Genomic DNA, 26,226 nt, shown 5'->3' with positions numbered 1-26,226 from the left:
CACAGAGGTGGGGACTCGCCACTTCTGTATAGCGTGCAACTTCTTGCTATCCATTCCAATCTTTCCATATTCAATTACGTGTCCCAAGAAGTTTATTCGTCATTGCGCGAAAGAACATTTCTCGTTCTTGACATACAACTGATTTTGTCGCAGTTTATCAAAGACTAATCGAAGGTAAACTTAGTGTTCTTCCAGGTAAGACTATAAACGACTATGTCATCCAGATAAACCACCAAAACTGGTCGAGATACTCATGAAAAACTCGATTAATCATGGTATAGAATGTTACAGGTGATGGAAAATAAAGAGAAGCATGCAATAGCGAAAGCAAGGATCGATAACATTCTAATTATATAAAAACAAGAATAAGCATGCATAAAGGGTTAGAAATTACAACCTTTGTAGAATCCACCGCAATCTTCCTCTCCCAAACTCGATCAACACCACCAACGATAAATCCTCATTATTCTCTGGTTGAAAAACACGATGGTGGGATCGTTTTGTTAGTAAAGACAAGGGAATTTCACTCTAGAAAAGTGGAGAGTAAAGAGATTTTTGTGGAAGATTCAAGTGAAAAGTCAAAGAAGCATTAGTTATTTTACATTTGAAAAATCAAACTATTTAAAGACAAGATTCATGAAAAATCCTATTTTGCATGTCTTCCACCTCAAAATCCACTAACATGTAATCTTTAGGTGTCAAGCTTGGGAAGTATCACTTCAAAGTCCACTTAGTTAATGGGAAAATCTAACAATTGGACTTTTCCACTAACTAATTTAAAAGATCAATAAATCAATCCTTTATGAAAAAAACATTTTCATAATTTAGAAAAATATTTAAAAATAGTTTGATATCACATATTAAATTATTTTTGACATCTAACTTTTATTAATCACATTAATCAAGTTTAAAAAATATTTTCATGTTAATGATCAAGAATACTCTAAAAAATAATAAATAAATAAATTATTTAATTGTAAATTATATCTCTAAAATACAATTTTCCCTTAAGCCTGAATCTGAACATTTCAAATTCTCACTTCACCCAGTTCTTCAACTTTTGTCCGTAGTGAGCTAGCAATGAGACCCAATGGACCTACAGATCATGGGCTCCAACGATCCAAGACTAACTGGTCAAACTCTTTAACCTAGTTAATAAACATCTGTTAACTAACAGAACTATCCACTATAACCTATACTTGCACTCCCCTCACTGTAGATATATTAACTAACAGGACTGTCCAATATAGCCTATAATTGCACTCCCCTCACTGTAGATATATTATGTCTCCATTTGATATAGCCATGATAAGTAAGCGACCCTTCACAGGTTATTCGTAATAACGGCTGGGTCAAAAGGTGTTTTACCCCAGAGATTACATCTTGCTTCTTAAGTCCCACTGATCCTCTAATGAATAATTGGTTTGTAATCCAATCACTAAACTGAGTCCCTCTCGGGCCAATGAGAGGGTGGGGCCCCTTATTCAAGGCCCAAAGTCAGTACTTAAGAGAACAACCTCTCTACTATCCCTAAAAGCGGGTAGGAGTGAATTCCGTCTTACACCCTATATCCCCAGCTATCTACCCGGTCTTACCCTTGAAATGGGAGACTTATTGAGCCGACATTTTTTAGCCAACCCTCACCCATGCAAATCTAAGGATAATCCCGAATAAACAGGAGTTCATAGTTAGCTCAGGATTAAGGTCAAGTTACCAAGGTCATCGCTTTGAAATAGTCAATCTTAAACAGTAAACAATGTTATAAAGTAAGAATGACTTAATTCTTGGTCCAATCTTATGCAAACTTATTGCATAGGATGCCCCTGCTCCTCATGTTATTACATGAACGAATCAGGATCACTTCGTTTGTAGCACTTTACAACAAATTGTAACAACTATAGAGTGGGTTGCATCCGATAGTGTTTTTAGAATAAGGTACCCAGCCTTATTCGTATACTTAGACCATTTTGGCTATTTATTGAACTTGATCTACTCTTATGTCTCCCCATAAAATCCATGTATTCATATAATAGTCATGTATCTTTAGTTTATTGGATTTAGACTTTACAAGTGCAATTCACATATTCAATAATAGTTTTATTGAATAAATGTCAATAACATCTTTATTGATAATAGAATATGTTTAACATGACAAACTACAAGTTTTAGGACATACAACCCAACAGCAGAAGCATTCGTTAGACCAAAAGGCATCACAAGAAATTTGAAAGCTCTGTATCTTGTCACATAAGTGGTCTTCGGTTCATCGTCTTCTGCTATGCGAACTTGATAATAACCCAATCGGAGGTCAAGCTTCATGAAGTATCGAGCTCCATTCAACTGATCAAACAAATCATCTATAATCGACAGAGAGTACTTGTTACGAACCGTGACTTTGTTCAAAGCCTTGTAATCAATAAACAGCCATAATGTTCCATCCTTTTTCTTCTAAAACAAGACTAGGCTCCATAGGGCGCTTTCGCTAGGCGAATGAAGCTTGCGTTCAATAGCTCATCTAGTTGTTTCCTGAGTTCAGCGAGTTTAGGGGGAGCCATCCGATAAGCATTTTTCACCGACGATTTGGCTCCCGACACCAGTTCAATCTCATAATCGATCCTCTGCCGAAGAGGTAAAGTCTTTGGCAAGCCTCTCGATATGACATCGGCATAATCATTCAGAGCTTCCTGGATTTCCACATGAACAGGCTCTTTCCCTGTAGGCTCATCAATAATCGGGATAGCCATAAAGGTGGGCTCTTCTCTACTGAACCCTTTCTTCAATTGGAGGGCGAAGATCATCCTCAATCCACTAGGCTGTTTGATGTTGGTTGGGACTACTGTGAAGTTACTACTTGTAATTATTAGGAACTTGGACAAAGGCATGGGGATGACTTTATGCTCCAAGAGGAACTCCATTCCAAGCACAACGTCAAAGTCCTCCATGCGCACAACAACAAAATCAACATTTCTATTCCATTCGCCCATTTTCAAAGATACCTTTTCGACCTTCAATCTCAGACATGGGGCTTTTGGCTCTGAAATGAAACTATGAGTTGCCCCTGAGTCTACCATAGTGCCTCTTGCAAGTTTGGAGTTGATGACTATATCAATGAACATAAGTCCCATTTCTGAAGTATCCTTATGACAGGAGGCTTTCTTTTGGATTGCTGACAAGAATTTCAACGCTCCCACTCAGGGAGTTTCCCATCCTCTTCCTCCTTTTCAGCTTTAGCTTCTACCTATATTTCACTACTATACTGTACTGAGGCTTGTAAGGCTATCAAGGAAGCTCGATGCGCGACTATTTGGTGAGGGCCTTTCAAAAAAAGCAAGAGATGGGCCTTTGTTGATTCGGGTTTGCTTGATAGGGCTCCCGGGAGGGGCCTGTACCTATGGTTTGTAGTTTATTGTCATTCACAATATTCTTTGAGGGATTCGACTTAAGAGTCTTATTCCCTTGATCTGGTGCTTGTGAATTTTTCTTTTGTGGAGCTTGTTCACTATTGTAGTCAAGCAATCTCTCCGCTGCGGCCAAGGTAGAAGCAAGATCCTGAACTTTCTGCTCGTACAATTTAGTTCTCGCACATGGATTCAGTCCTTCGAAAAACCAGGACATTTTATCCTTCTCGGACATGTCCCTGATGTCTAACATGACAGTCGAGAATTGTTTCACGTAGTCCCTAATTGTTCTTGTGTGTTATTTAAGTTCTCGTAACTTCCTTCTAACAATGAACTCGACATTCTCGGGGAAAAATTAGGCCCTTAGTTCTTTCTTGAGACCTTCCCATTTTTTAACAGTGCGTAGACCATTCTAAATATCATTTACTTTGGACCTCCACCACAGCTTTGCATCATTAGCAAGATGCATAGAGGTCAATGTCACCTTTGATTCTTTGGCGACGATTCCACTCACTTTGAAATATTGAAATATTGCCCCATGTTAAAGATGAAATTCTCAAGTTCTTTAGCATCACAGTTCCCATTGAAAGCTTTAGGCTCCAGGATCTTAAACTTGCTCGATACAATGCATGTTGGGTTCGAGGTCTGGTTCCCCACCACACGCATTGTCAAATTCACTTGTGTCTTCGTTTCTGCCATTTCAGCTTTGATGGCATCTGTTGTTAATCTAGAGTCGTCAGTCAGGTCATTGAACAACTTCAGCATGTTCTTTTGGGAATTATCAAGCTCTTCAACACGTTACTCCATGTGTGCAACAAAGCTTGTGGAGCTATCCCCACGCTCAAAACTGCCAGGCCATGTAGTCTTATATTCCAAAGAATCAACTCTCAACGTCAATTCTTTTATTGGCAGCCCATCTACATGGGCATTCAGTGCCTTAATTCCTTGGACCTTTTCCTCTAACCCAACAAGGCGGGTTTGGACGTATCTCACTTCGTCGGGCAATTCCCTCAGATACAAAAATTGCTCTTCCATCTCAGTAAGTCGGTTAGACTGCGACTTCGACAATTGCTTCATTTAGGACATGATTGCACTAGCCAAAGAGCTACTAAGCTCTGATACCACTTGTCACAATCGTAGATTTTCATATACAGGACAGGAAATTGTACGACACTTCCTCTAATCTGGTGAGCAAGTCAATCGTGTAAAAATCGAAAGTTGCGAACAGCGTCAGTATTTGACGTAGCCTCCACTCACATTTTGAGAGAAAATAGTTTTATAAAACGTGAGAGAGGAAAAGCATTGAAAACATCATTAAAGAATGCATTGAAGACTAACAGTTGCAAGAAAGTTTTGATTGCAAAGAGTACATCAATACATCGGTTGGAGAGTTGACTAGTGGGTCTCCCCTATAGTGCATTCTGAGCAACTTCTAAAATGCCTAACGTACAAATCAAAAGTAGCAAGCGGTCACTCGCATGAAAGACAACTTAAAATCAAAAACAACTTACTAAACTAATTACAAGACTCAAAGATAGGATGGTTGAGGATGGTTCGGACATGCGACCATAGGCTAACATGACCCTGGACGAGCATGTCCAAGACACAATGCACGTACAGAAAACTAGTATATATATGTGTATGTATATAAGAAACAATAGTATAATACGATGAGTTTTGATATTTCACAATTTTGTCTTTGTTATAACATATTTTAGGGCCTAGTTTTGAGAAGTATCACTAGGCCCTATCTTGTTCGGACATGTGCTAGGGAATTTTAGAGAAATTGTCAACTTATAACCACTTTTACTTAATAATGACCATCTCTAAAATAGTGCCATAACAGAAATTTTGTAGATTAAAAGAAATTAAATGCGGTGTGATCTGATGTTAAGCCAGATACAACACCCAACTATTCAAATAGGAACTATATATATATATATATATATAAAGATATAAATTGAAAAGAATAAACAACTATATCCTATTCCTTGTAAGGCTGTAAAGGAAAAAGTAGATTAATAAAAAAAAATGTAATTAGAAGCATAATTTATTTTTGATTATATGTAATTTACTTACTAATTTTATGGAGGCATATTGAAACTGAGATGGTGAGCAGTGCAGTAATAAACAAGGTTATCCAATTCTCTTTCCACTCAAATTTCGAAGAGATGTAGACGATAATATAGGATTGAACCTGTATTATTAGCATGACTTTTGCTGTAAAAATCAACAAAATGAAGGTATAAAAGTATCTAAGAAATTTTGAGTTTGAAAGAATGTATTTGAATAAATAGAGTAAGCATTATACGACTGAAACAAAAACTCCAAACATGAGGATTAATAAAGAAAAGGGAGGGCCTGACTGCGAACCACTCACCGTATGGTAAAGGGAAAGGATGATGAAATTCAAGGTAGCTATGTGACCAAGCCATGGAATAAAACAGGTAAGCCTGAGTGAGCATGTAAATAGATTTTTTTTTTGTGCATGTGTTGCACATATGTTCCACGACTGTTAAAATATATTATAGATCGTTGATTATATATATAATGTTATAGTAAATTAGGGTTTCATTCCTAATTAATATTTCCCTTTATGAATTTTTCTTTGTTGGTTTCTTTCTTTTGTTGGGTGTGTAAATACTATACAAAATTAGTATGGTATTGGAGTCCTGATTCCTAAGGTTTTTATACTTTTCAGTTGCCACTTATATCCGGTCTCTGTCTTCGTTGATATTCAAGGGAGGCAAATCCAGATTTGGTTCACCTGCTTAGTTGATTCTGCGTTCTTGTTTTTCAATTTAACCTCTATTATGTTTTCTGATTTTCCAGGGTGTCGATGGGCTTTGTTTTAGATCTCTTTATGAGGATCTCTGTTTCCAATCGAGAAGTTCTCTGTATTTTAGTTTTTTACAATTTTTGTCATGAGGTTCAGTCAGTCGCTTCATAAACTCAAGTTGATTGTTATTCTATCACCTTAAGTAGGGTTATTAGGATTGTTACACTACCATCTTAAGTAGGGTTTATTCCTAATTAATTTTTTTTTTTTATAGTAATTTTCCTTGTTTAGTTTTTTTTTCTTTTGTTGGGTATATTGGTATCTATTTGTTCGCTTTTGTATTGTATTCTAATTATTCAATATAATATACAAAATTAACTGAGTGTTTTAGAATTTGGGAGAGCGTGTGCTGAATAATGAAACAAAAATTTAAGGGAGAAAAACAGTAACAACAAAATAATAACAAAATGACCCATAAAAATACATATCTTTTTAGGGTATAAGGGTTGTTCAATTATAATAAAATGAGTCCAACTTACTTACAAATATAACAAAATATCATTGTTTGTAATTATATTTAAAAATGTTTTCTACAATTTTATCATTTAAAATAATTATCCTAAAAAAACTACATCAAATATTCATTACACAATACAACCCAACTTAGAACCTCAAACATAGACAACTATTACCAACTTAATTCAACTATGCATTCCATACACAGCCACCTTAACTTAAATACATCTGAACTACTTTTAAGGTTTTCACAATGTATTACTCAAATATAAAGTAGAAAACCTAAAAAGAAAGTGCAGTACTAAGAAAAAAGAAACGAGACTTCCAAATTTGCATGCCTACGGCATGGAAACTGTTGGCCCATCCTCCACATCGCCCTAGAAAACATATTGTAGGGATGTGTAGATCACTACAAGATGAAATTTTTTTGTAGAGCCAAAGCTGAAGTTAAATGAACATTATCCAATAAACAAGGATTTAAGAATTTCAAAGCTAGAATTCTTTCAAAGAAAAGTTGCCACAAGAGAAAAGTGTAGAAGAGAGGCACTGAACAAATCAAGTGAACCCAAAGCTGAAGCCATCCTTGGCCGTCAAGTCAGATACGTCTTTTGTTTCCTAGTAACAAATGCATACTACTTATAAATATGACCCACAATTTCTTTTTCTTGAAACACTGACTGAGACTCACAAAAGGTCAAACACAGAATACACAACAACACATTCTAGAAATCAGATAGTGAAAAAACTCGGCGCCAAAATCCATAAACTGACTTGAAAACGTTTCTAGCCCTATAGATGGATCGACAATTTCATCTCCATGTAGATTACATTCATCAACCTATACAAATCCTAAAAACAAATCTAGTTATCATAGTTTGAGTACACATTTCTCATAGAGCGAAAGAATGTCTTTTTTGTTGGGATTCTTCAACTGAAGCAGTTCGGCACCGAAGTTATGTTTTGTGAGTTCTTGCTTAAGCTTCTGAACAGTGAACTTGGTATAATCCTCCTGATTGGTTTGTTGGCTATGATTATCCTCATCGCCCTTGAAAATTGATCCACCATCCTCTGGCTGAATGTACTTCATGGGACTATTTGTGCTTCTAGATCTTTTGTTCACTCTTAAAATTCTCTCACTTGTGTCCATGTCTTGAACGGAATCCATGCCCATCTCACCATCATCTGCCCTTGTACGTTTCCCATGAGAAGCAGTCTTCAGCTTACTATCCAAAGCTGTCTCGTTCAAACGGACTTTAGTCAATTCTTGTTGGAGTAGATCAATTTTTGCATGAGCAGATTGCAACTGAAAAGAGAGAGCCTCAGCCCTATTGTTGGCCTCTGCATGTGCAGAACGTTCTGAATCCAGAAGACCCTGAAGAACTTGAACAGTGCTAGTACGCTGCTCATTGTTCGACTTCAATAGAGACTCTATTTCTTTTTCCCTTTCTTCAACTCTTGCTTCCAATGACGCAACTCTTAACAAAGCTTCCACCTCTGACTCCCGAATTTGTTGCAAATCTTCCACCAAATCTTTCTTCTGCCTTTCCAGATTTTCAATTTGCATTTCAGCCCTCTCTATTTGCGCCAACCGCTCCATTGCCAACCTCTGCATCTCATTCTTTCCTTCTTGAGCAGCACTAGCTTCATTTCTTGCTTTATCAGCAATTTCAGTAGCCTTCTTAGCGTCATGTTCAGCAAGTCTACACCTTTCCTGAACTTCATCAAACCTTTGGAATTCAGATAGGTACTTCTGATCCAAATGGATCTTTTCTTGTTGCAAGATCCTTGCTTCTTTCTCAAATGATTGAGCCCTTGCATTCACGGTTTCCAACCTCTCCTTCAGCTCTTTTATTTCATGCCTCAAAGAAGATACTTCCACATCATAACTCCCAATTTTTGACTCGGCAGCCTGCAGAAGAAATATTTATTTATAGAATGATATTTTTTTCCATCATTGAGATGCAAAGTGATATCCACATGTTGTGGTATGACAGCAGGTAAAAGTTAAGAATGATGGAAAATGCCTTGAAACATAATGCCAGATGGAACTAAAAATGTCAGTAATATACCATGATGGTTTTATTTATTTAAATGTCCCAACATCTTTAGAGATCCAAGAAGTCTACCTTCAGCTCAAGCCTTAAAGTTGTCAAATGCTGCTCGGCTTGCTTAATTTTTGTTGCCTTGTCCTTCAATTCATCTTCCTGCATCATGCGGGAAAGACAGATAACGCCAAGTATATTAGAGTGTAGAAGTAGAATATGCTTCCAAATGGTGTGTGTATGTGTGTGGGTGATGAAGTTTTACCTTTTCAGCCAAAGTACTGGAAAATTCTTTCCTCAAAGCATCTTCCCTACGCCTTGTTTGCTTATTTGTTCGTTCTTCTGCAACAGCAGCTTTTTCAAGAGCAGCTTTAGTATCTCTTAAAGCAATGTCAAATTTCCTCTTCCACTCTTCTGCCTCTTCTTGTGCAGACTGAGATTGTTCCCGAGCAGCCGCCAGCCTTGCTTCAGCAGCACTGCTCCTGGACTTCAGAACGGCAATTTCTGAATTAGCTTGATCTTCCTCAGCTTTCAACTTTGACAAGACGGTTTCATATTTTCTTTTCCAATCTAATGATTCTTGCTTGGCTTGGTCCAATGTTTTCTTCAGGCTAGAGCATCTCTCATCAAGAGAACTGCAATTACCCTGTAGATTAGTTATGCGGTTCATGTAGTCATCAGCAAGCTTTTTCTTATCATTGATGGCATCCTCATATCGCTTCAGATATTCAGACTTGTACGTCTCGCTGGCTTCCAGCTGCTTCTTAAGCAAATTCAGCTGGTCTTCAATTGAGCGACACTTCAAAGCGAGGGAATTCTTCTCTGATCCAACTTGATCTATAAGTCTTTTTATAAGGTCATGTACTGGACCATCCAAACTGCAAAATTCCAGGGTGCTTGTTAGGTCACATTGATTAAAAAATAATCCACAAAAAATACATGGGACAAACATTGATATTAACCTCTGGTGTAAGAATGTCACCAGCTTCTGCCACTTTCCAGGACCGTGGGATGATGCTTCGTATTCAGACAGAAGAGCACCAAGAACCTGCACAGGCATGTTAACAACCAAAAGCAAATGGGGAACTCAATTGTGAATCAATAAATACATGAGGGAACAAACTTTAACAAAGAAAGTTGAAAGTTCAATAAATGCAGATGGAAGTATGTTCAGCTTATTCAGTCACAGAAACCAACTTAACAACAGCTATTAAGAATAAGCTGATCATTACTACTTTACATTGTTTGTAAAACACAAATAAAATCACAGTTTATATTCACTAACAATCATATTAATTCAACACCTAGAGTGGCTTCCAGACTACCAGAATCATCAACATAGCTGATCATTACTACTTTACATTGTTCTTAAATAGACCACCAAACCATGCCCGTCAGAAACTAACCACAAAAGTAGTCAGGAAGCCAAAACAAAGACAAATAAAATCTAAATTACCTTCATAACATTATTGATATTTGCATCAGAAGCATGGCAAGCTGCTCTTAACCTTTTTTCCATGCTTTGTATAGCATTCGTGCATTGCAAGTCTGCTTCTGTGTATGCATTTCTTTTGTAATCCTGCATTATACAATAACTAACTCAAGTAAATAAAACGAGTAGAAAATATTCTTTCTAAAGACAACTTCCAAAAAAATTGGAAAATTAAAAATTGATTGAAATTATTTGACATTGCCACATAAGATTATAAGCAACGATGCTCAAGTAAAATTGCTTCATCTTGTACGTTGATAACAGTGAACATCAACGTCCAGAGAGAAGATGGAATGTCCCATGACATATGTATGAAACATTAAGTTTATTGAATTATAAAACATAGTCATTACTAATTTATGGGGGACAGTTTATACACTCTTTACTCGTCAATATTAACCTTGTCAAATTAAATCCTAAAATTCGAAAAGTTAAAACCCCGTTTGTTAACCATTTCGTTTTTTATTTTTGGATTTTGAAAATTAAGCCTACAGACACTACTTCCACCTCCAAATTTCTACCTTTATTATCTACTTTTTACCCATTGTTTAGAAAAACCAAGCTAACTTTTGAAAACAAAAAAAAAGTAGCTTTTAGAACTTGTTTTGATTTTTGGAATTTGGTTAAGAACTCAACCATTGTACTTAAGAAAGATGCAAATCATGGTAAGAAATGGGGAGGAAATAAACTTAATTTTCAAATACCAAAAACGAAATGGTTAGCAAATGGGGTCTTAAGAAATTAATACCCACCTAAAACAAAAAATAGAAATTTCTTGTGAAATAACTAATACTACATAGAAAATTCAACCACCGATACACATAATATCAAGCCCCCAAAAAAACTATAATTAATCCATAAAAATATACTTAGAGCCTAGCCACAAATTTGAAACGGGTGGAGGCCCAAATCAAACATCAAAAGCAATACCAGCTAAAGAAACATCCAAAGCAATAAGGAACAATACCCAAAAATAAAGTCTTATCAAGCCACAACTATACATACATTCAGCCACATAAATAACAAGATGGTAAGCCATCTAATGGAGTATTAATTTCATCACCTTAAGTTCAAGGTTTATTTTGAAAGAATTAATAACCTGAAGGTTTAACTAAATACAAGGATAAAAGTTAATTTCTTTTCCCCCATTTTTAACATGAACCCAAACGTTCATCAAGACAAATGAAACTATTAAAAGGTAGGATGCAAAAAGGAGCAACCAAAATCATACTATAAAATTTACAACAAGAGGTTCTGATGTTGCAGGAAAGGTATTTAAGTCAAATCCATGCTAAGCAAGGGACGTCCATCCCTTAAAAGATGAAAAAAGCTCTCTAAGAACACAAGTTTTATATTGAAAAGATAATCAAAACCTTCTCATTACAACCCTAAATAGGCTATTTATAGCCTTACAAGGAAATATGAAAATAACTAATTGAACACTAATTAAACTAAATAATCAACTAAACACATATTAAATTAAATATACTCATTATCCTATAACTCTCCTCATCGGGTTCCCATTCTAAAAAAAAGGAAATAGAGTTGTTAGAAAAAAAGTTTGGCCATAAGAACTCAAGGCAGGCACTGAAACGAGCCAGTCTGCAGTTTCTCCAAAAACTCCCACACACCTTATAAAATTCTCCAGATTCTATCCAACAAAATTTTCCATAAAATAGCCAAAAGTCAAAATTTTCCATATAATAGCCAAAAGTCAACTTACCAAATAGCCTTTCCTTTAACAAAAAGCCATATTATTTTGTAAGATTACCATCTCAAGCATCTGAATTTTCATTCCCGCTTGGACCACCTTATACAAAATGTTTGAGGCACCATTTGATAATTTTCCATTTCCAATTGACCATACACATTTAGATAAAAACATAGAATTAACAGATTCATCATATTCCTTACCTCAAATGCTTTTCTATAAAATTTCTCAAGTAATGCCTCGTGTTTTTTCCTCACTGGACCAGCACCTACAGCACTCGAATTAAATGCAGCAAGTGAATTTTGAATGGCAGTTTCATGTGCTTCCCTCAATGCTGCCTACAGAAAAACAACGTAATAAGAAAAAGAAAAAAAAAACAAAAACAAAAACAAAAACAAAAACAAAAACAAAAAAACAAAAACATCTCTACCAAAGATGTAAGGTAGAATTTGCACTCACTTCTTCTGGTGGCTTTGATCGATCAAAAGTAGACATATACACTTCAGCAGCATGATCATACGCCCTTCTACACTCCGCTTCTTCAACACTCTGCAAATTAATGATATGGATGAAAATTATTTTTCAAAAAAATGATATGGATGAAAATTATCTTTTAGTTCATTGTTAAACCCTAATTCACTAAAAGAAGCAACAATTTCCTACATGATTGCACTCCACATAACACATTTAATAAATATATTTGAAAGGAGAGAAATGTGTAGGCAGACAACACAGATATCTAAACAATAAAATTCAGAAATGATAACGTGTTTCCTGGAAAAAAAATGTTCAATAAGACATACTAACCTGCCAAGAGGAGGTTATCGTAGGCACTGCACCATGGTTTAGAGCATCAAGGTAAGACTCTGTAATACCTACCAAAACTGGACCTGTCATAACAGTTGCTCCAACTTGCTTAGGCCTTGTCCTCTCAAAAACAAATTTTGTAAATGCATCAAGTCCAGACCTAAATTCAGGCCTTAGTTTATCCAACTGCAGAACCACAATATATTAAGTTCGATTAAATTTGGCTTCAAAAAAAATAAATTGTAAAGAAAATCCATAAGCTTAAGTTACTTACAGATATTTGATCAAGTCTTTGGAGATCATTTTCATTATGTAGAGGACGCACAAGAGTAAAGCAATCTCTATCAGGAAACAGAGCTCTAATGGAATCACGAATCTGTCAGTAAATGAATGAAATAATAGATCAGATCATCGATGCAAACAACCATATTCATTTTTCAACAACAAAATACAAGTACAAATGACCCTAGTCCAATATGCACAAAGTCATAAAAAGCAGATTCAAAATTCTATGTGCACGAGCAAACAGAGAGTGAATATCCAGTGTAAATATCAGAAGGCATTGGAAGAAAAACCAATCTTGCAAATTCAACAATTGGGAATTCTCTCCTTTTCCCGAGGTCCTTGAATGATATTATTTTTCAGACAAGAGACAAACAAAAAATTCATTGATTAGTGAAAATGATCATAAGCTCAAGAAATAAACTCTGAAAGGAGTGGGAAAAACAGAAGGAAAAATGTAAAAATAAAAACAAATAAACCGAAGAAAGGTGAATAAAAGCACCCCAAGTAATACAAATATCACCAGGAGAATAAAACTGAAATATTGAGAAAGAGTATAAGAAGCCTTAGGTGAAGATATTATTAACTAATATCATCAAGAACACAACCAAAAGAGATGTAGCAACTCCCTAACTCTTCCAATACAAGGTACCCAAAAAACATACCCCTATGTTCATCCTTCCATCATATCTATAGTCACTTCCCTCCTCAAAAGAAAACTCAATTGCAAGCCCAAATGACCATTTACACCATCTTGAGCCCAATAAAAATAAATTAACAAGGAAAGGAAAGACCGTCTTCACAACCCATATCAATAAAGAGAACAGTACAGAAAAAAAGCTCTGAAATCTACACGATAATTAAAGAAGAATAACTACTAAACTCTCAAGTAAAACATCTAGGAGGCAAGAAAGAAGTGTGTTGCCTAAATCCTAGTACAGATGATGTCCATCTAGAACTGAAGAAAAGTATCCTCTGTTTAACATAAATTTCTCCTATCCCATCAGCAGTTATAAGCATAAAAACTATAATATTTTAAATTAAAGGAATAGAAAGAGTTTTGAATTTCCAGAAAGGAATTTCCGAGTTAAAAACAATTATGAACTTAGGAAGTGTTTGGGGGAGGAGTTGGGTGGAAGGAGTGGAGCTACTCTTTGTTTGGGCCAAGGAGTTCTTTAAAACCAATGTGGGTCACTCGACTTATTAACTCCTTACACTATAGACCCCACGACTAAACAATTCTCTAGAGCAAACAACTCCACTTCTTGCCCCAAACACCCCCTTAATAAGCAACTTCCAAGAGAATTTGTGCAACGAGTACCTTTTTCTCTCTTTTCTAGACCTAGATTGTGTGTGAGCTGAAATCATGGAGAAAACAAATTCGTCAAACCACCAAAGTGATAGATGTCCATCTAATACCTCATTCTTAGCAGCTATGTCTCTTCCACTACCTTGAACCGGCCTCAAAGCAAGCTCTAGATAGTCCCGAGGTGTTATTCTCCTATTATCCTCAACTAGATCCAAATAGAAGTCCTGCAAGTAATTCTCATTTTAGAGACGGACACATATTATAACCATAAATAAACAAAATTAGACCAAGTAGAGACTCAAACACAATAAGGAGGTAAGGGTAAAGTAATTCTCTCTTGTTTAAAATTAAAAACCGAGCTTTCATTAGGCAAGATGAAAGAATTATAAAATAAGCACCAAACCGAGGGTCCAACGTAATAAGGAAGACAAGGGTCATACAGTTAGAACTCGTGCCATCAGGAAAAAAAAATATGCACAGTGCAGAGATAAATTACAACATGACCAAATGTCTGACCGCATTTTGAAACACATTTATGAATATTAATGGTAGAGAAGTGCATTGTACCCTTAGAAGCCAAACAAAGATTGGAGAGAATTGACCAAGTTCAGCAGATGTAGTTCTGCCCCCAGCAGCCCTAACACGAATATGTTTAGTCATTTGAGTGACAAGAGATAAACGGTCAAGTGCAGCTTCATCTATTCCACCCATCTGAACAGATACAAAAAGAATGAGTTCCATAAAGAAAAATGAAATTGTCAAAATGAAAAATTATACAGCGACAAAGAGAGAAGCATTAATAAAATTACATAAGTATCATGTTCCAATTGAAGAGAGATAAAATAGAGGAAATGTGCAATTCAATATATTCAGAAAAAAGCAGGTTTCGAAAAGATAAAGATCAATATTAGTTGCCCCAACCTGATTATAGACAAACATGCTAGATAAGAGAACAGCTAGAGAAAAAATCTGGGTGCTGTATGTTCCCTGTAAAAAAATTGAGGAAGAAATAAGAAAAAAAGATGGAACAAATTAAATAACAAAATAAATTTGTAATATTACACCTTCAAATGAGGCAAACATATGGTGAAGGAAGTATGTTATTACTATTAATTGATACGAAGCAATTTAAAGCTCAATACAGAAAAAAGGTCAATAGTGGACTGAAGTCATACCGTTTGATCATAAGCATCAATTCCTTCACTATCTAATAGTAAGAGATTGTACTCAGTTCCATCAAGGGCAGTTCTTTTCAAGGGTGTACTCCAGAGCCATAGCCCTTTAGTACAAGGCCGATGGGTAGATGCTACTTGAAACCCACTACTCCTCCCAAGAAGCTTCAAAAGAAAAGAGTTGATTGTAAGTCCACAAAATCACATTACAAACATAGAGAAGCAAAGTGCTCCACAAAATATCATGAATGCTCTAGGTAACAATCAAAGTTGTATGCAAGTTATTTGTTTTGCATAAAATCAAACCCAGCCATAAAAAGAAAACACACACACACACACACAGGCACTTGAATCCTTACGGATATATTCCTCTTCATGCAAACTAAGTAATAGTTTCTTATCCAAAAAAGGTTATATTTAGAGCACAAGCCCGTGAGTTGTGAGAAACAAAACCAACTCCAGTGAATAGAATAACCAGAAAAAATCAAATTTATGTGTCTACAGAAACCCACAAAAATTATCCCAAACAAGAGATAGGAATTTTAAGGGGCATTTAATTCCAAAACTGAGTTTGAATAACTTGATGAATTGCAAAGCCCACAGTTTGATACTAGTTTTGCTGATTCTATGCTATGACTTTGCCAATACACCAAACTATATAAGTTCTTGCTACATACTACATACTTATGATTACAAATAACAAACTACAAGAGAGAGAGAGAGAGTGGGGGGGGGGGGGGGGGGGGGGGGTTGGGGGCATAAACTCAAGCTTCAAAACTCATTTCCTTTCAGTCTACACACGAGTTTAACAATCCTAGATTGTCCAAGCCCGTTAAACAAATGGCACACTCACAATATCGCAGCTTAGCAGCTTAGAATTAGAGTCTTCGTTTATCTAGCATACTCATGAACAAATGCACAAGACAAAGGCCCACATCACTCACTCGACTACGGCAGTTCAGAAAGAAAAATAAACTCCTTCCATGATCTACACCCCTTCGATGTACCTATGTACCACTTCCACCCACCTACACGGTGATATACTTGAATTCCAGCTCAGAAACGTCTCTTCTCTCTTCAGAGCTATCTATTTACGGAAGGCAACCATAGCAACAAACTAAACAAGTGCAACTCCTCCCAAAATTTTGACCTAACTAAAACTCCAAAACCCTAGATTTTGAATGAACCCACCAGATGACAAAAGCTAATTTTGAGAGCATATCCTACAGAAAATAAAGAGCAGAAGAGACTAACTTGATTTAAAATGAAGCTCTTGCCCTGACGAGCACGGCCACAAACGGAGACGACACCAATAGGCTCTTTTACAAGTTGTAGGGTAGCGACAGCTTCAGGATCCATCCGAAACTTTCCTTTCTCATCGCAGTAAACAAGACGAATTGGCCTTGCGGGACCAGTCCCCGTCGACGACAAGGAAGACGACGAAGGCGCAAGAGAGGGGGAAGCAGACTGCGGAGAGGAAACATCAACGGAATTTCCCTTCCCTCTGAAATAGTTGATCATCTTCTTCTACAACCCTTCTTCCTTTCCGCCTCTTGAGATCAAATTTCGCGCCCTTAACCCTACTACACAATCTTCAAAGAACAAAAAATGCCCACTTTTCTCTACAAAGGAATGAGAATTAGCCTTGTTTGTGCGCTTTGTTTTGTGTCAGTGAGTGAGAGTAGAATCGGAAGCGTTTGAAATCGGGGAGGGAAAAGCAGCCCCTGAGGTTTTTCCGAGACTTTCTTGTTGCAGAAGGAAATTACCACCCAGCCCAGAAACTTTGGGGGAATGGCAGGGGCTTTCCAGTCATTTCCTTTTAACCGTCCTTCTAGCCGGGGAGACAGCGTGGTTATAAGGCTAGGCTGGCAGCTGGCCATAAATGCTTCTCACATCGTCTTTTTTTTATTTGCAACTTTGCTCTTTATTTCCCTTTTTTCGAACTGAATTTTCGGATTTGAAATATTTTCCTCATTTAAAGCCCACCACGTGATGAAAAGCGAGGCCCATTTATGTCATCGGCCCAGGAAAAATAGGCCCAATGAAACGTTTCAGAACTCAGAAGCATCAAGTTCAGCTGAGGGCCTAGGTAGGCCTTCATCCAAAATACAAAAGAGAAAGTTGGACCATTTCATATTCACTTTTTAAAAAATGGTCATCAAACTTTTTTTTTTAAATGCCAAAACGATTTTTTTTTATAATTTTTAATAGAATTTATCAAATATCAAAAATACCTCTAACAAAATACCTAACTAAAATACCAAATCCCTTGAGGATGCCGGGGAGTTGAGAATCCCTTAAAAACAAATCTAACAAATATATCACCTAACATAAAATTCTTGAATATTGTATAGTTCAAAATTTGTATCAAAAGAAGTTTATATCTAATCTGGGATATAAAAATACTGTGTATTTGTGTTTTGTCTTTATGTTCTTCATTCCTTTGATTCATATTCATAGCATTTCAGGTATATCTTCTAAGGGCGAGTATGATAGACCGATAAATCGACACGACCGACCTAAACCGGCCAAAATAAGGTCGACCGGTCGAAAATTCAATCAAATCGGGCGGGGGTCGGTTTGAAAGGTTACCGCCGATCTTAGGGTTTGATCGGGCACCCGAGACCCAACTCGACCCAATTTTAAAAAAATAATAAATTTATTATTTAATTATTAAATATTAGATCATGTATATTGTCCGAAGTTTGCTTAGGGTTTCTTTTTTGTTCGAAGTTCGTAGATTGCAGTCGCACGCCGTGCCACAAGCTTCTTCTTCTTCTTCCTTCTTTCGTTCCTCTTCGTCCACAGGTCCGCAAGCTTCTTCTTCTTCTTCCTTCTTCCGTTCCTCTTCGGCTCATCCTTGCTTGTCGTCTTCTTCCGGCGTCCAACTTTAAGCAACCGTGCTTCAGTTCAGTTTTCTTCCTTGCTCAGTTGTTCGTTGTTTTCAATTCTATTCCTTGCTCGTCGTCCTCTTCCGTTCAATTCAGTACTAGAGACCTTCGTAGCCGTTTTCGATTTTCAGCCCGAGGTCCGTTTTCGATTTGCAACTGCAGGTCCGTTTTCATTATCGATTTGCACTACATTTTGTAATGTATTCTAATTTTATAGAGATTGAACTAAGAATTGGAAGATTGGCATAGAAAACCATATCCCTACATATAGGATCCTAAAAGTTGATTTGTGTATCTAGAAAGTCTCAAGAAAGAAAAACAAAATTGTAGAATAGATTTCTTTTACTCTCAAATATTGCATATATGCAACAGTATTACCAATTTGACACATTAGCTTAATTTTAAAAAAATGGAATTACAATAAGTAACATTTTAATAATCAAATGTATAACTATTAAAAAAAATTGTAAATATAGCAACAGATATGGAGTTTGATGGAACTGCAACTGATGTTTATATAAAGTTGAAATCCTTTGAATTTTTGTGAATTGTCTGATACTGATGAGTGACGACGTTTGTCATGTTGTGGTTTAGCTACATGGATTCAACATATATGGAGTTTGATGGAATTGCAACTGATGCTTTAAAAAATGAATGAGATGCAGAAAGAACAGATGCCAATAAAAATATCATTGATGTTAATTTAGCAAATAAGATATCAGATGTTCCAAATCCATCAAAAAAAAGGAAGACGGTGAAAAAATCCCTGGTTTGGGATCATTTTGAGAAGCTAAAGGTGATTTTAATACCCTCATGCTCAATGTAAGTACTGTGGAGTTATCAATGCATGTCATTCCAAACGTAATGGTACTGGGACTATGAAGAATCATTTGGAGAATTGTAAAAATACCCTTACCAGAAAAAGAGAGATCCAACCTAAATGACATTATCTTTCAAAACTAAAGCCAAAGACAATGTTGGGGATAATACGTCACAATTTGTATGTGAGTCATATAGTTTAGAGAGTTGTCGGGAAGCGTTGGTGGAAATGGTAATTGTTGACGAATTGCCATTCAAGTTTGTGGAGGGTAAAGGATTTAAGAAATTTGTCGATAGATTAACATGGGCAAGTCAACCTAGATTTGTGGTTCCGTCTCGATTTACTGTGGCTAGAGATGCGCTTAAGTCGTATGTTAATGGGAAAAAGCATTTGAAAGACATGTTTGTGAATAAGAAGTATAGAGTTTCTTTCACTACAGATTGTTGGACATCGGGACAAAATATAAATTACATGGTCCTAACTGCCCATTTCATAGATTCTGATTGGAGATTACATAAAAGAATACTTAGTTTTTGTCCAATTGAGAATCATAAAGGTGATACTATTGGTAAAACCATCGAAAAGAATTTGAAGGATTAGGGCATTGAAAAAGAAATCACTTTGACTCTTGATAATGCAAGCTCGAATGATACTACCATTGCTTATCTTTTGAAAAGATTCAATAAGGAATTATTGTTTGGTGGAGAATTTCTGCATGTTCGTTGTTGTGCTCATATATTAAATCTCATAGCATGTGTGCTTTTAAGGAACATAATGATTGCATTTAAAGGATTCGATATGTTGTACGGTTTATAAGATCTTCTCCTGCACGTTTTTTTTTAATTTAAAAAGTGCATTGAAATTGAAAAAATTTCTTGTAAGAGTTATGTGTGTCTTGATGCTCCCACTAGATGAAACTCTACATATTTGATGCTTGAGGCAGCTATAAAGTTTGAAAAGGCTTTTGATAGATTAGAAGATGAAGATACTTTCTTATAGACACGATTTGTCACTAAATAATGAAGATTGGACAAATGCTAAGATGTTGATTAGGTTTTTAAAGGTCTTTTATGATGTGGCATTTTGTAGTTATAACTTATTAGATTAAAATCTTAATGAGGTTTTCTTTCTGTTCTTAATCTTAATTATATAGGATTCATAGTGGTTATAGACAATGAAAAAGACATTCAAGACCTTCCAAATTTTGCAAAGTTGTCCATTAACGATTAAGCATTTATCATTTGATTTTATTATAATTGGGTTGTATTTGACAATTGACTTTATGTTTTATTGTAATTGGCTTGTATTTGACAATTGACTTTTATGTTGTAATTTCTAGTTTGATTGTTTGTATTATATGTGAGTGTGACTATGTGTCATGTGACATTTCTATTTGTGATGTACACTCTCGACTCTCATATTAGTTTTGTTTTCAATTATATATGTAATATGTATTAAAGGTTCTATAAGCAATTAAGCAAAGCGAGCAATAACACAATCCCAAACAATGTACATATTAATTGTTAAATATTAAAGGTTGTCAAATCAAATCATATCAACAAAAACAAAAAAATATATACCTCTAACCCGACAAAAGGCAAAAAAAATATATTAAGGGTTGTCAAATTAAATATTAACGATTTATAATTTATAGTTGCAATTTTTCTTAGAATTTTAATAAATAAATATAATTTCTTTTAAATGAAGAAAAAAGGCAAAAAAAAAAAAAAAAAAAAAAGTATACCTATAAACCAACAAAGTCGGTCGTGTTTTAGCTCATTTTTCGAGCGGGACCGGTTTGGGTATATTCCAAACCGATTCTGGTTGGTTGGAGATCGGTCTGGTCGGAAAACCGACTCCGACCGGCCGATGATCACCTCTAATATCTTCTACTAAAAAATGCTAGATTTTTCTTTATAGTTTTCCACACAAATATCGTGTACTAAAACTAACTAAAACTTTCACGAATCTTCTAACAACACAAAATACGTAAGACAATTTAAATCTTATACCTTGTAATAAATAAAAGAATACCTTTTAATCGCTAAAAAAAAAAAAAAACTAAAATGAGTCATACTATTATATGCAAATACCTTGTAACCTTGTATTTAAAACAAACAATCAGAAATCTTCCAAAAATCTATAATGATCCATTTTAAAAAATATATATATAAGATCTACCGATGCAACATTCAAATGTAAATATAGTATAATTGGATGAATAAATCATATAGTATATAATCCAAAACAACAATCAAATCAACTTCGAATCAAATCAATAGTGGCATTTAACACTTTGCAAAATATCTCCCCACACAAACCTTACATTTCCAACGAGACATCCTTCATCTTCAACCTTCCATATTCAACACAAACCCTCCTATATCCCCAATATTTCGTCTCCAACCTTCCAATACTTCATTTAGTCCTTCAAAACACCTCCATATCGCAAATCTTTTAGAACTCATAATCAATGTTATAAAAAACGGACGATTCACGATGATACTTATCGAAATCAATGGAAAATGAATCAAATCGTGGGTTTGAATCGCAAATTTCATGTATTGAACGATTTAAGATAATGTTCTAAATCTGAAAGTTCCAATTCATTTATTAAAAAAACCATTTTTTGAGTTGCAGCGCGTCGGAGAAGAAGCTCGAAGAGAATATTTGAGAGTTGTGTCGAATAGTTGATAACTTCAAACTGAAAGAAGAAGAAGGTTGGTTCTGATTGTTTTTCTATTTAATTGAGTAAAGAAAGGATTTTGAACAAAAGAGGGAAGATGAAGATTATGGTTCTTGAAATTGAAAGTAAATTGAAAGAAGAAAGATAAATGATCTTCCACATATAGATTTGCTAAAATCGTGAGAAGATATAACTACTTGATGGAAGTTCCGTGGGGGCAAGATTGGAACATTAAATGGAGAGATGGGTTTCTATACAACAATTTGGCCATAAATCATAAAATTAAAAAATCGGTCATATTTTTAATTGGATATCCTATTTTGGTTATCCTATACAATTTCTTTTCATATTATGCCATTAGTGTACAAAGTACAAACCCCAATATCCAATCCAAATTGATTAATTAACAATGTCGCAGTTGAATATTGTACCCATCTTTTTGTATTCGCCTCTAATTACATACAACAGAAGGAACTCAAAAATATTTAAAAAGAAAGAAAAAAATTACGTGTCAAATTATGATTTGACAACCGAATAGATTAGAAAAAAAAATGAATCATAGCTCAAAATGCAACTAAATATTTATTTATAATCATCCCAATTAAGAACTTCAAAATAAAGTAGTTTTTATAGAATAACATATTTAATACTCATTTACGTGTATGCTCTTGGTTTTTTTATTTTTTATTTTTTTAAATTCGGGAGGTGGAATGAATGTAGCCCTAAACTAGAAATAATTATTACTCCAACCAAAAAAACAAAGGTTTAGTTCCAAGTTAAAGGAGTGGCGTTAGTTTTATTTGTGCGTCGCACGGTGTGTAGGTTAGGGGTCAACATATTCATTAGATGAAAAATAAAACACTGCCACCATCATACTATTTTGTCACGCGTGATGGATTTATTCAATGCTTCAAATTGATCAAAATGAAATTGACTGTCAAATTTTGAACATTGTCATATCTCGATGGGTTGTATTTTAAGAAAAATTATGATTTAGTCCAAACAATTTTCGTTTCGATTAAGTAAATGAGACATGATATAATATAAGTGAGAATAATTATCTTTATTAGTATAAGACGTTGAAATAATCCCAAAAGTAAAGTAAGTGGACATTATCGTCTCATAAGTTAAAAAATAGATGAATCTTGATATAGACACAAGTTACTCACAATTTTGTGACAAGATTAAATAACAAGTGTGCATAATAAATAATAAACATAGTCATTAATAACTCAATTTTCGGTGCAATATCAATCACATATGAAGTATGTCCAAATGAAAGAAACTTCACTAATATAAAGTTAAACGATTATAAACTTATATGTTAAACACCTTTCTACAATGACTCTCGTACAACGTACTCTAAGTGAAACTAACTTAGGCTAACCCTAAGTTTATGAGAATCTCTGAATTGTTGTAAATGATCATATTCCCTTGTATTGGATGATGACTACCTTAAAAAGACTTACTTAGACTTCTAAATGTGAGAACCAATCATAATAATCTTAACTTCACACAAGTTGTGAAGAAGATACTCTCAAAATAGATGTATGAGGAACTCACTCATACTCGCAATAGTCTATGACTCACAAACTCAACAACATAATCTAATTGACTACCAGCAACATCCTTGAACAGTGAGGCTCACATACAGTATCTAACAATACATCAATCAAGCTTTTCCTCACATCTTGCTAGAATGCAATAGTCTCGATTTTTGAGTTTAAAGCGACAACCCTAAAAGAGACGACCCACAACAAATATATACAAATTTTTTCAAACAAATTCGACAAAAGTTGTGATAACATGTTTGACACAACTGTGAACATGATACAAATCTATGGGAAGTTTGAAAGTGCATTACGTGTTTTGATAATATTTTGTGTTTACTGTCATTTTTTATAACTTTTAAGGCATCTTGTAAATAAATTGAAATAAAACTGAAACTATTTTTAAGGGAATATATACATGCGTATACGCACACGCAATAATTTACCATAAATTATATGATATTGAAAAATTAATAATTATACAAAAGTTATAATATAAAACATATTCGATTTGATATTTAGCTGGTAAGTGGTAACTATAATTTTTATGTTTTGTAAGTCCATTATAAACCATATTTTGAACAATTATTTAAATTAAAATTTATTTTCGAGTCAGCAGCACTAAAAGTATAAATACAAATCTATTTTGCAATAATTAACAATAATATTATTGGCACTTGTCATAAACAATTTGTTACTCATGAAATTTTCAAATATATATGGAATATCATCGATTAAACATTATAATTAAATAAAAATTTCAAATTCTCATACCAAATGTAAAAATTGAATTTGTGGAATAAACTGATAAATTACATGAACTAGCTACGTCAACATGTGCCAAATCAACCACCACCGAACCAATCAAGAGCAAACTCAGCCCCCACTTATCAAAAAATATATTGCAGTCTAACAAATCAACCATCAACACTTCAATCAATGGAATGATGCATAATTTCTTGCCAAATTTATGAAGTTTTTATAAATCTTAACTGAATTTTGTTTAGTGTATATGTAAATACAGAAGACTTGTATCACTAACCTCATACTTAGGTTTCTATTGCAAATTTGGCAACCAAAACCACATTCAATTGACATGATTTGATCTCAATATAAGAAGTTTTAGTGAGAAAACATGAATCAAAAGCGACATGTAATGCATGACTCAAGGAAATTTGATTATTAATTTGAATCTTTTGTAATCTTATTCGCTTGACATCCAAATTTCCTTGAATAGCTAATCAACAATTTCTATTTTCCATATGCTAGTTTCAATGTAATGACCTAACTATAGGAAATCAGACAAGAGGATTTTCAAGAGCAACGGAATGATCATTCCAAATTCTATTCGAAATTGAACATACACAATTACAGTCACGAAATGGAAACTTATGGTCATGCATAAAGCAAAATTACAACATGCTTTACAATGAGATCAAGGGAAAGATTATACATACCTTTGAAGACTCATGCTTCAAACTCGTTCGATCACGAACACTCGTTCAGTCTCCAAGACAGTAACACACAAACGCTCGAACACAACAACCACAACACAGCACGATCAACAGCAAATACCACACGAGCAATGCGAACACACAGCGAACGACCTCTAAAACCTTGAACTCAGTTGAGTTAAGCGAGGACACCACCACAATGCTACCTTGGTAATCTCAGTGTGAGAATCTAGAAGTGTGAGCATTGTGTGGACATGGTTAGAGGAAGAGACCGGAAGAATAACAATCGTGTAAACGATTGAGCAAGTGGGAAATGAGAAGAGTCTATCGTATAGACAAATGCTCAATCGTGTAGAAGAACACAATCCATCGTATAGAAAAAGCCCTGCAATCATTTAGCTACGACCAGCTGAGTGAACTATCGTATAGTGTCACTTTATGATCGTTTAGTCTCTTTGTCATCTATCGTTTAATGAATCTAATTCACTTGACAGCAAATCGTGAGTTCCCCCTCTAAATAGCAACTCCACTAAATTGAGGAAAACATTTTTTTTCTTTTATCTCACGGTTATCATAAAACCACCAATAACCTCCCACTCAATTGTTTATTAGAGAAAAATAGATAATTATCCAATAATTAATATTATTATAAATAATATGATAACCAACTTACCATATTATATTTATAACCTATAGTTTTAATATTTCATCTCATGAAACATATAAACCATAGCTCTTTTTCTATTTTATGGTACTTAATGTAAATCACATTTACATTAATCATTTACTTGATGTATCTCATACATCACACCGGTCATATCATATATATTGAATTTCCTCTTGTCAATTTGAACATTTCAAATCAACACCAAGAACTGATTCTCAACTTGAATCCATTGAGCTATGGACCTGTAGCTTGAAGCTCCAATGGTACGTGAATAGTTGGCTAAACTCTTTAGCCACGACATTCACCATCCGTTAACAGTCAGGCACTCCACTAAAGATTGACAGTTGCACTCTCATTACTACAGATATATTTTGTGTCCATATGAACCAATCAATAGTGCGATAACCCTTCACAGATTGCTCGTAAGTACTACTAGGCCAATAACCGTTTTACCTCTGTAGTTACATCTAACTCCTTAAGTACCACTGATCCCTCTATATAGACTTATTTAGGTTATCACTTAAGGCATGATCCACCTATATATCGCATATACATTCTTAAGTTTACATACAGTAACCATGAAGCTTTGTTTATTGGATATGAGTAAATGTCAAATAAAACAACTCTTATTTTATTCATAACAATATCTA

General features: G+C 34.8%; 1 protein-coding gene across 1 annotated transcript; it reads right to left on the bottom strand.

Annotated features, from left to right (window-relative positions):
* Nucleotides 1–7,253: 7,253 nt before the first annotated feature.
* On the bottom strand, nt 7,254–17,434 carry LOC120073244 (Guanylate-binding family protein). Its single transcript, XM_039025970.2, has 14 exons — nt 16,763–17,434; nt 15,512–15,673; nt 15,258–15,323; nt 14,904–15,047; nt 14,447–14,560; nt 13,020–13,121; nt 12,746–12,931; nt 12,398–12,487; nt 12,142–12,276; nt 10,192–10,314; nt 9,698–9,783; nt 9,001–9,613; nt 8,820–8,897; nt 7,254–8,602 (listed from the first exon to the last, which is right to left on the bottom strand). Exons 1-14 carry the CDS (start codon nt 17,027–17,029, stop codon nt 7,562–7,564), a joined length of 3,207 nt encoding a protein of 1,068 aa, XP_038881898.1. The 5' UTR covers nt 17,030–17,434; the 3' UTR covers nt 7,254–7,561.
* Nucleotides 17,435–26,226: the final 8,792 nt, after the last annotated feature.

The sequence above is a fragment of the Benincasa hispida genome, chromosome 3 (assembly GCF_027475165.1).
Source record: "Benincasa hispida cultivar pf3 chromosome 3, pf3_genome.v1.1, whole genome shotgun sequence".
Lineage (NCBI taxonomy): Eukaryota > Viridiplantae > Streptophyta > Magnoliopsida > Cucurbitales > Cucurbitaceae > Benincasa > Benincasa hispida.
The sequence above is the reverse complement of the archived record's forward strand: the minus strand, read 5'-3'. Positions and strand labels throughout refer to the sequence as shown.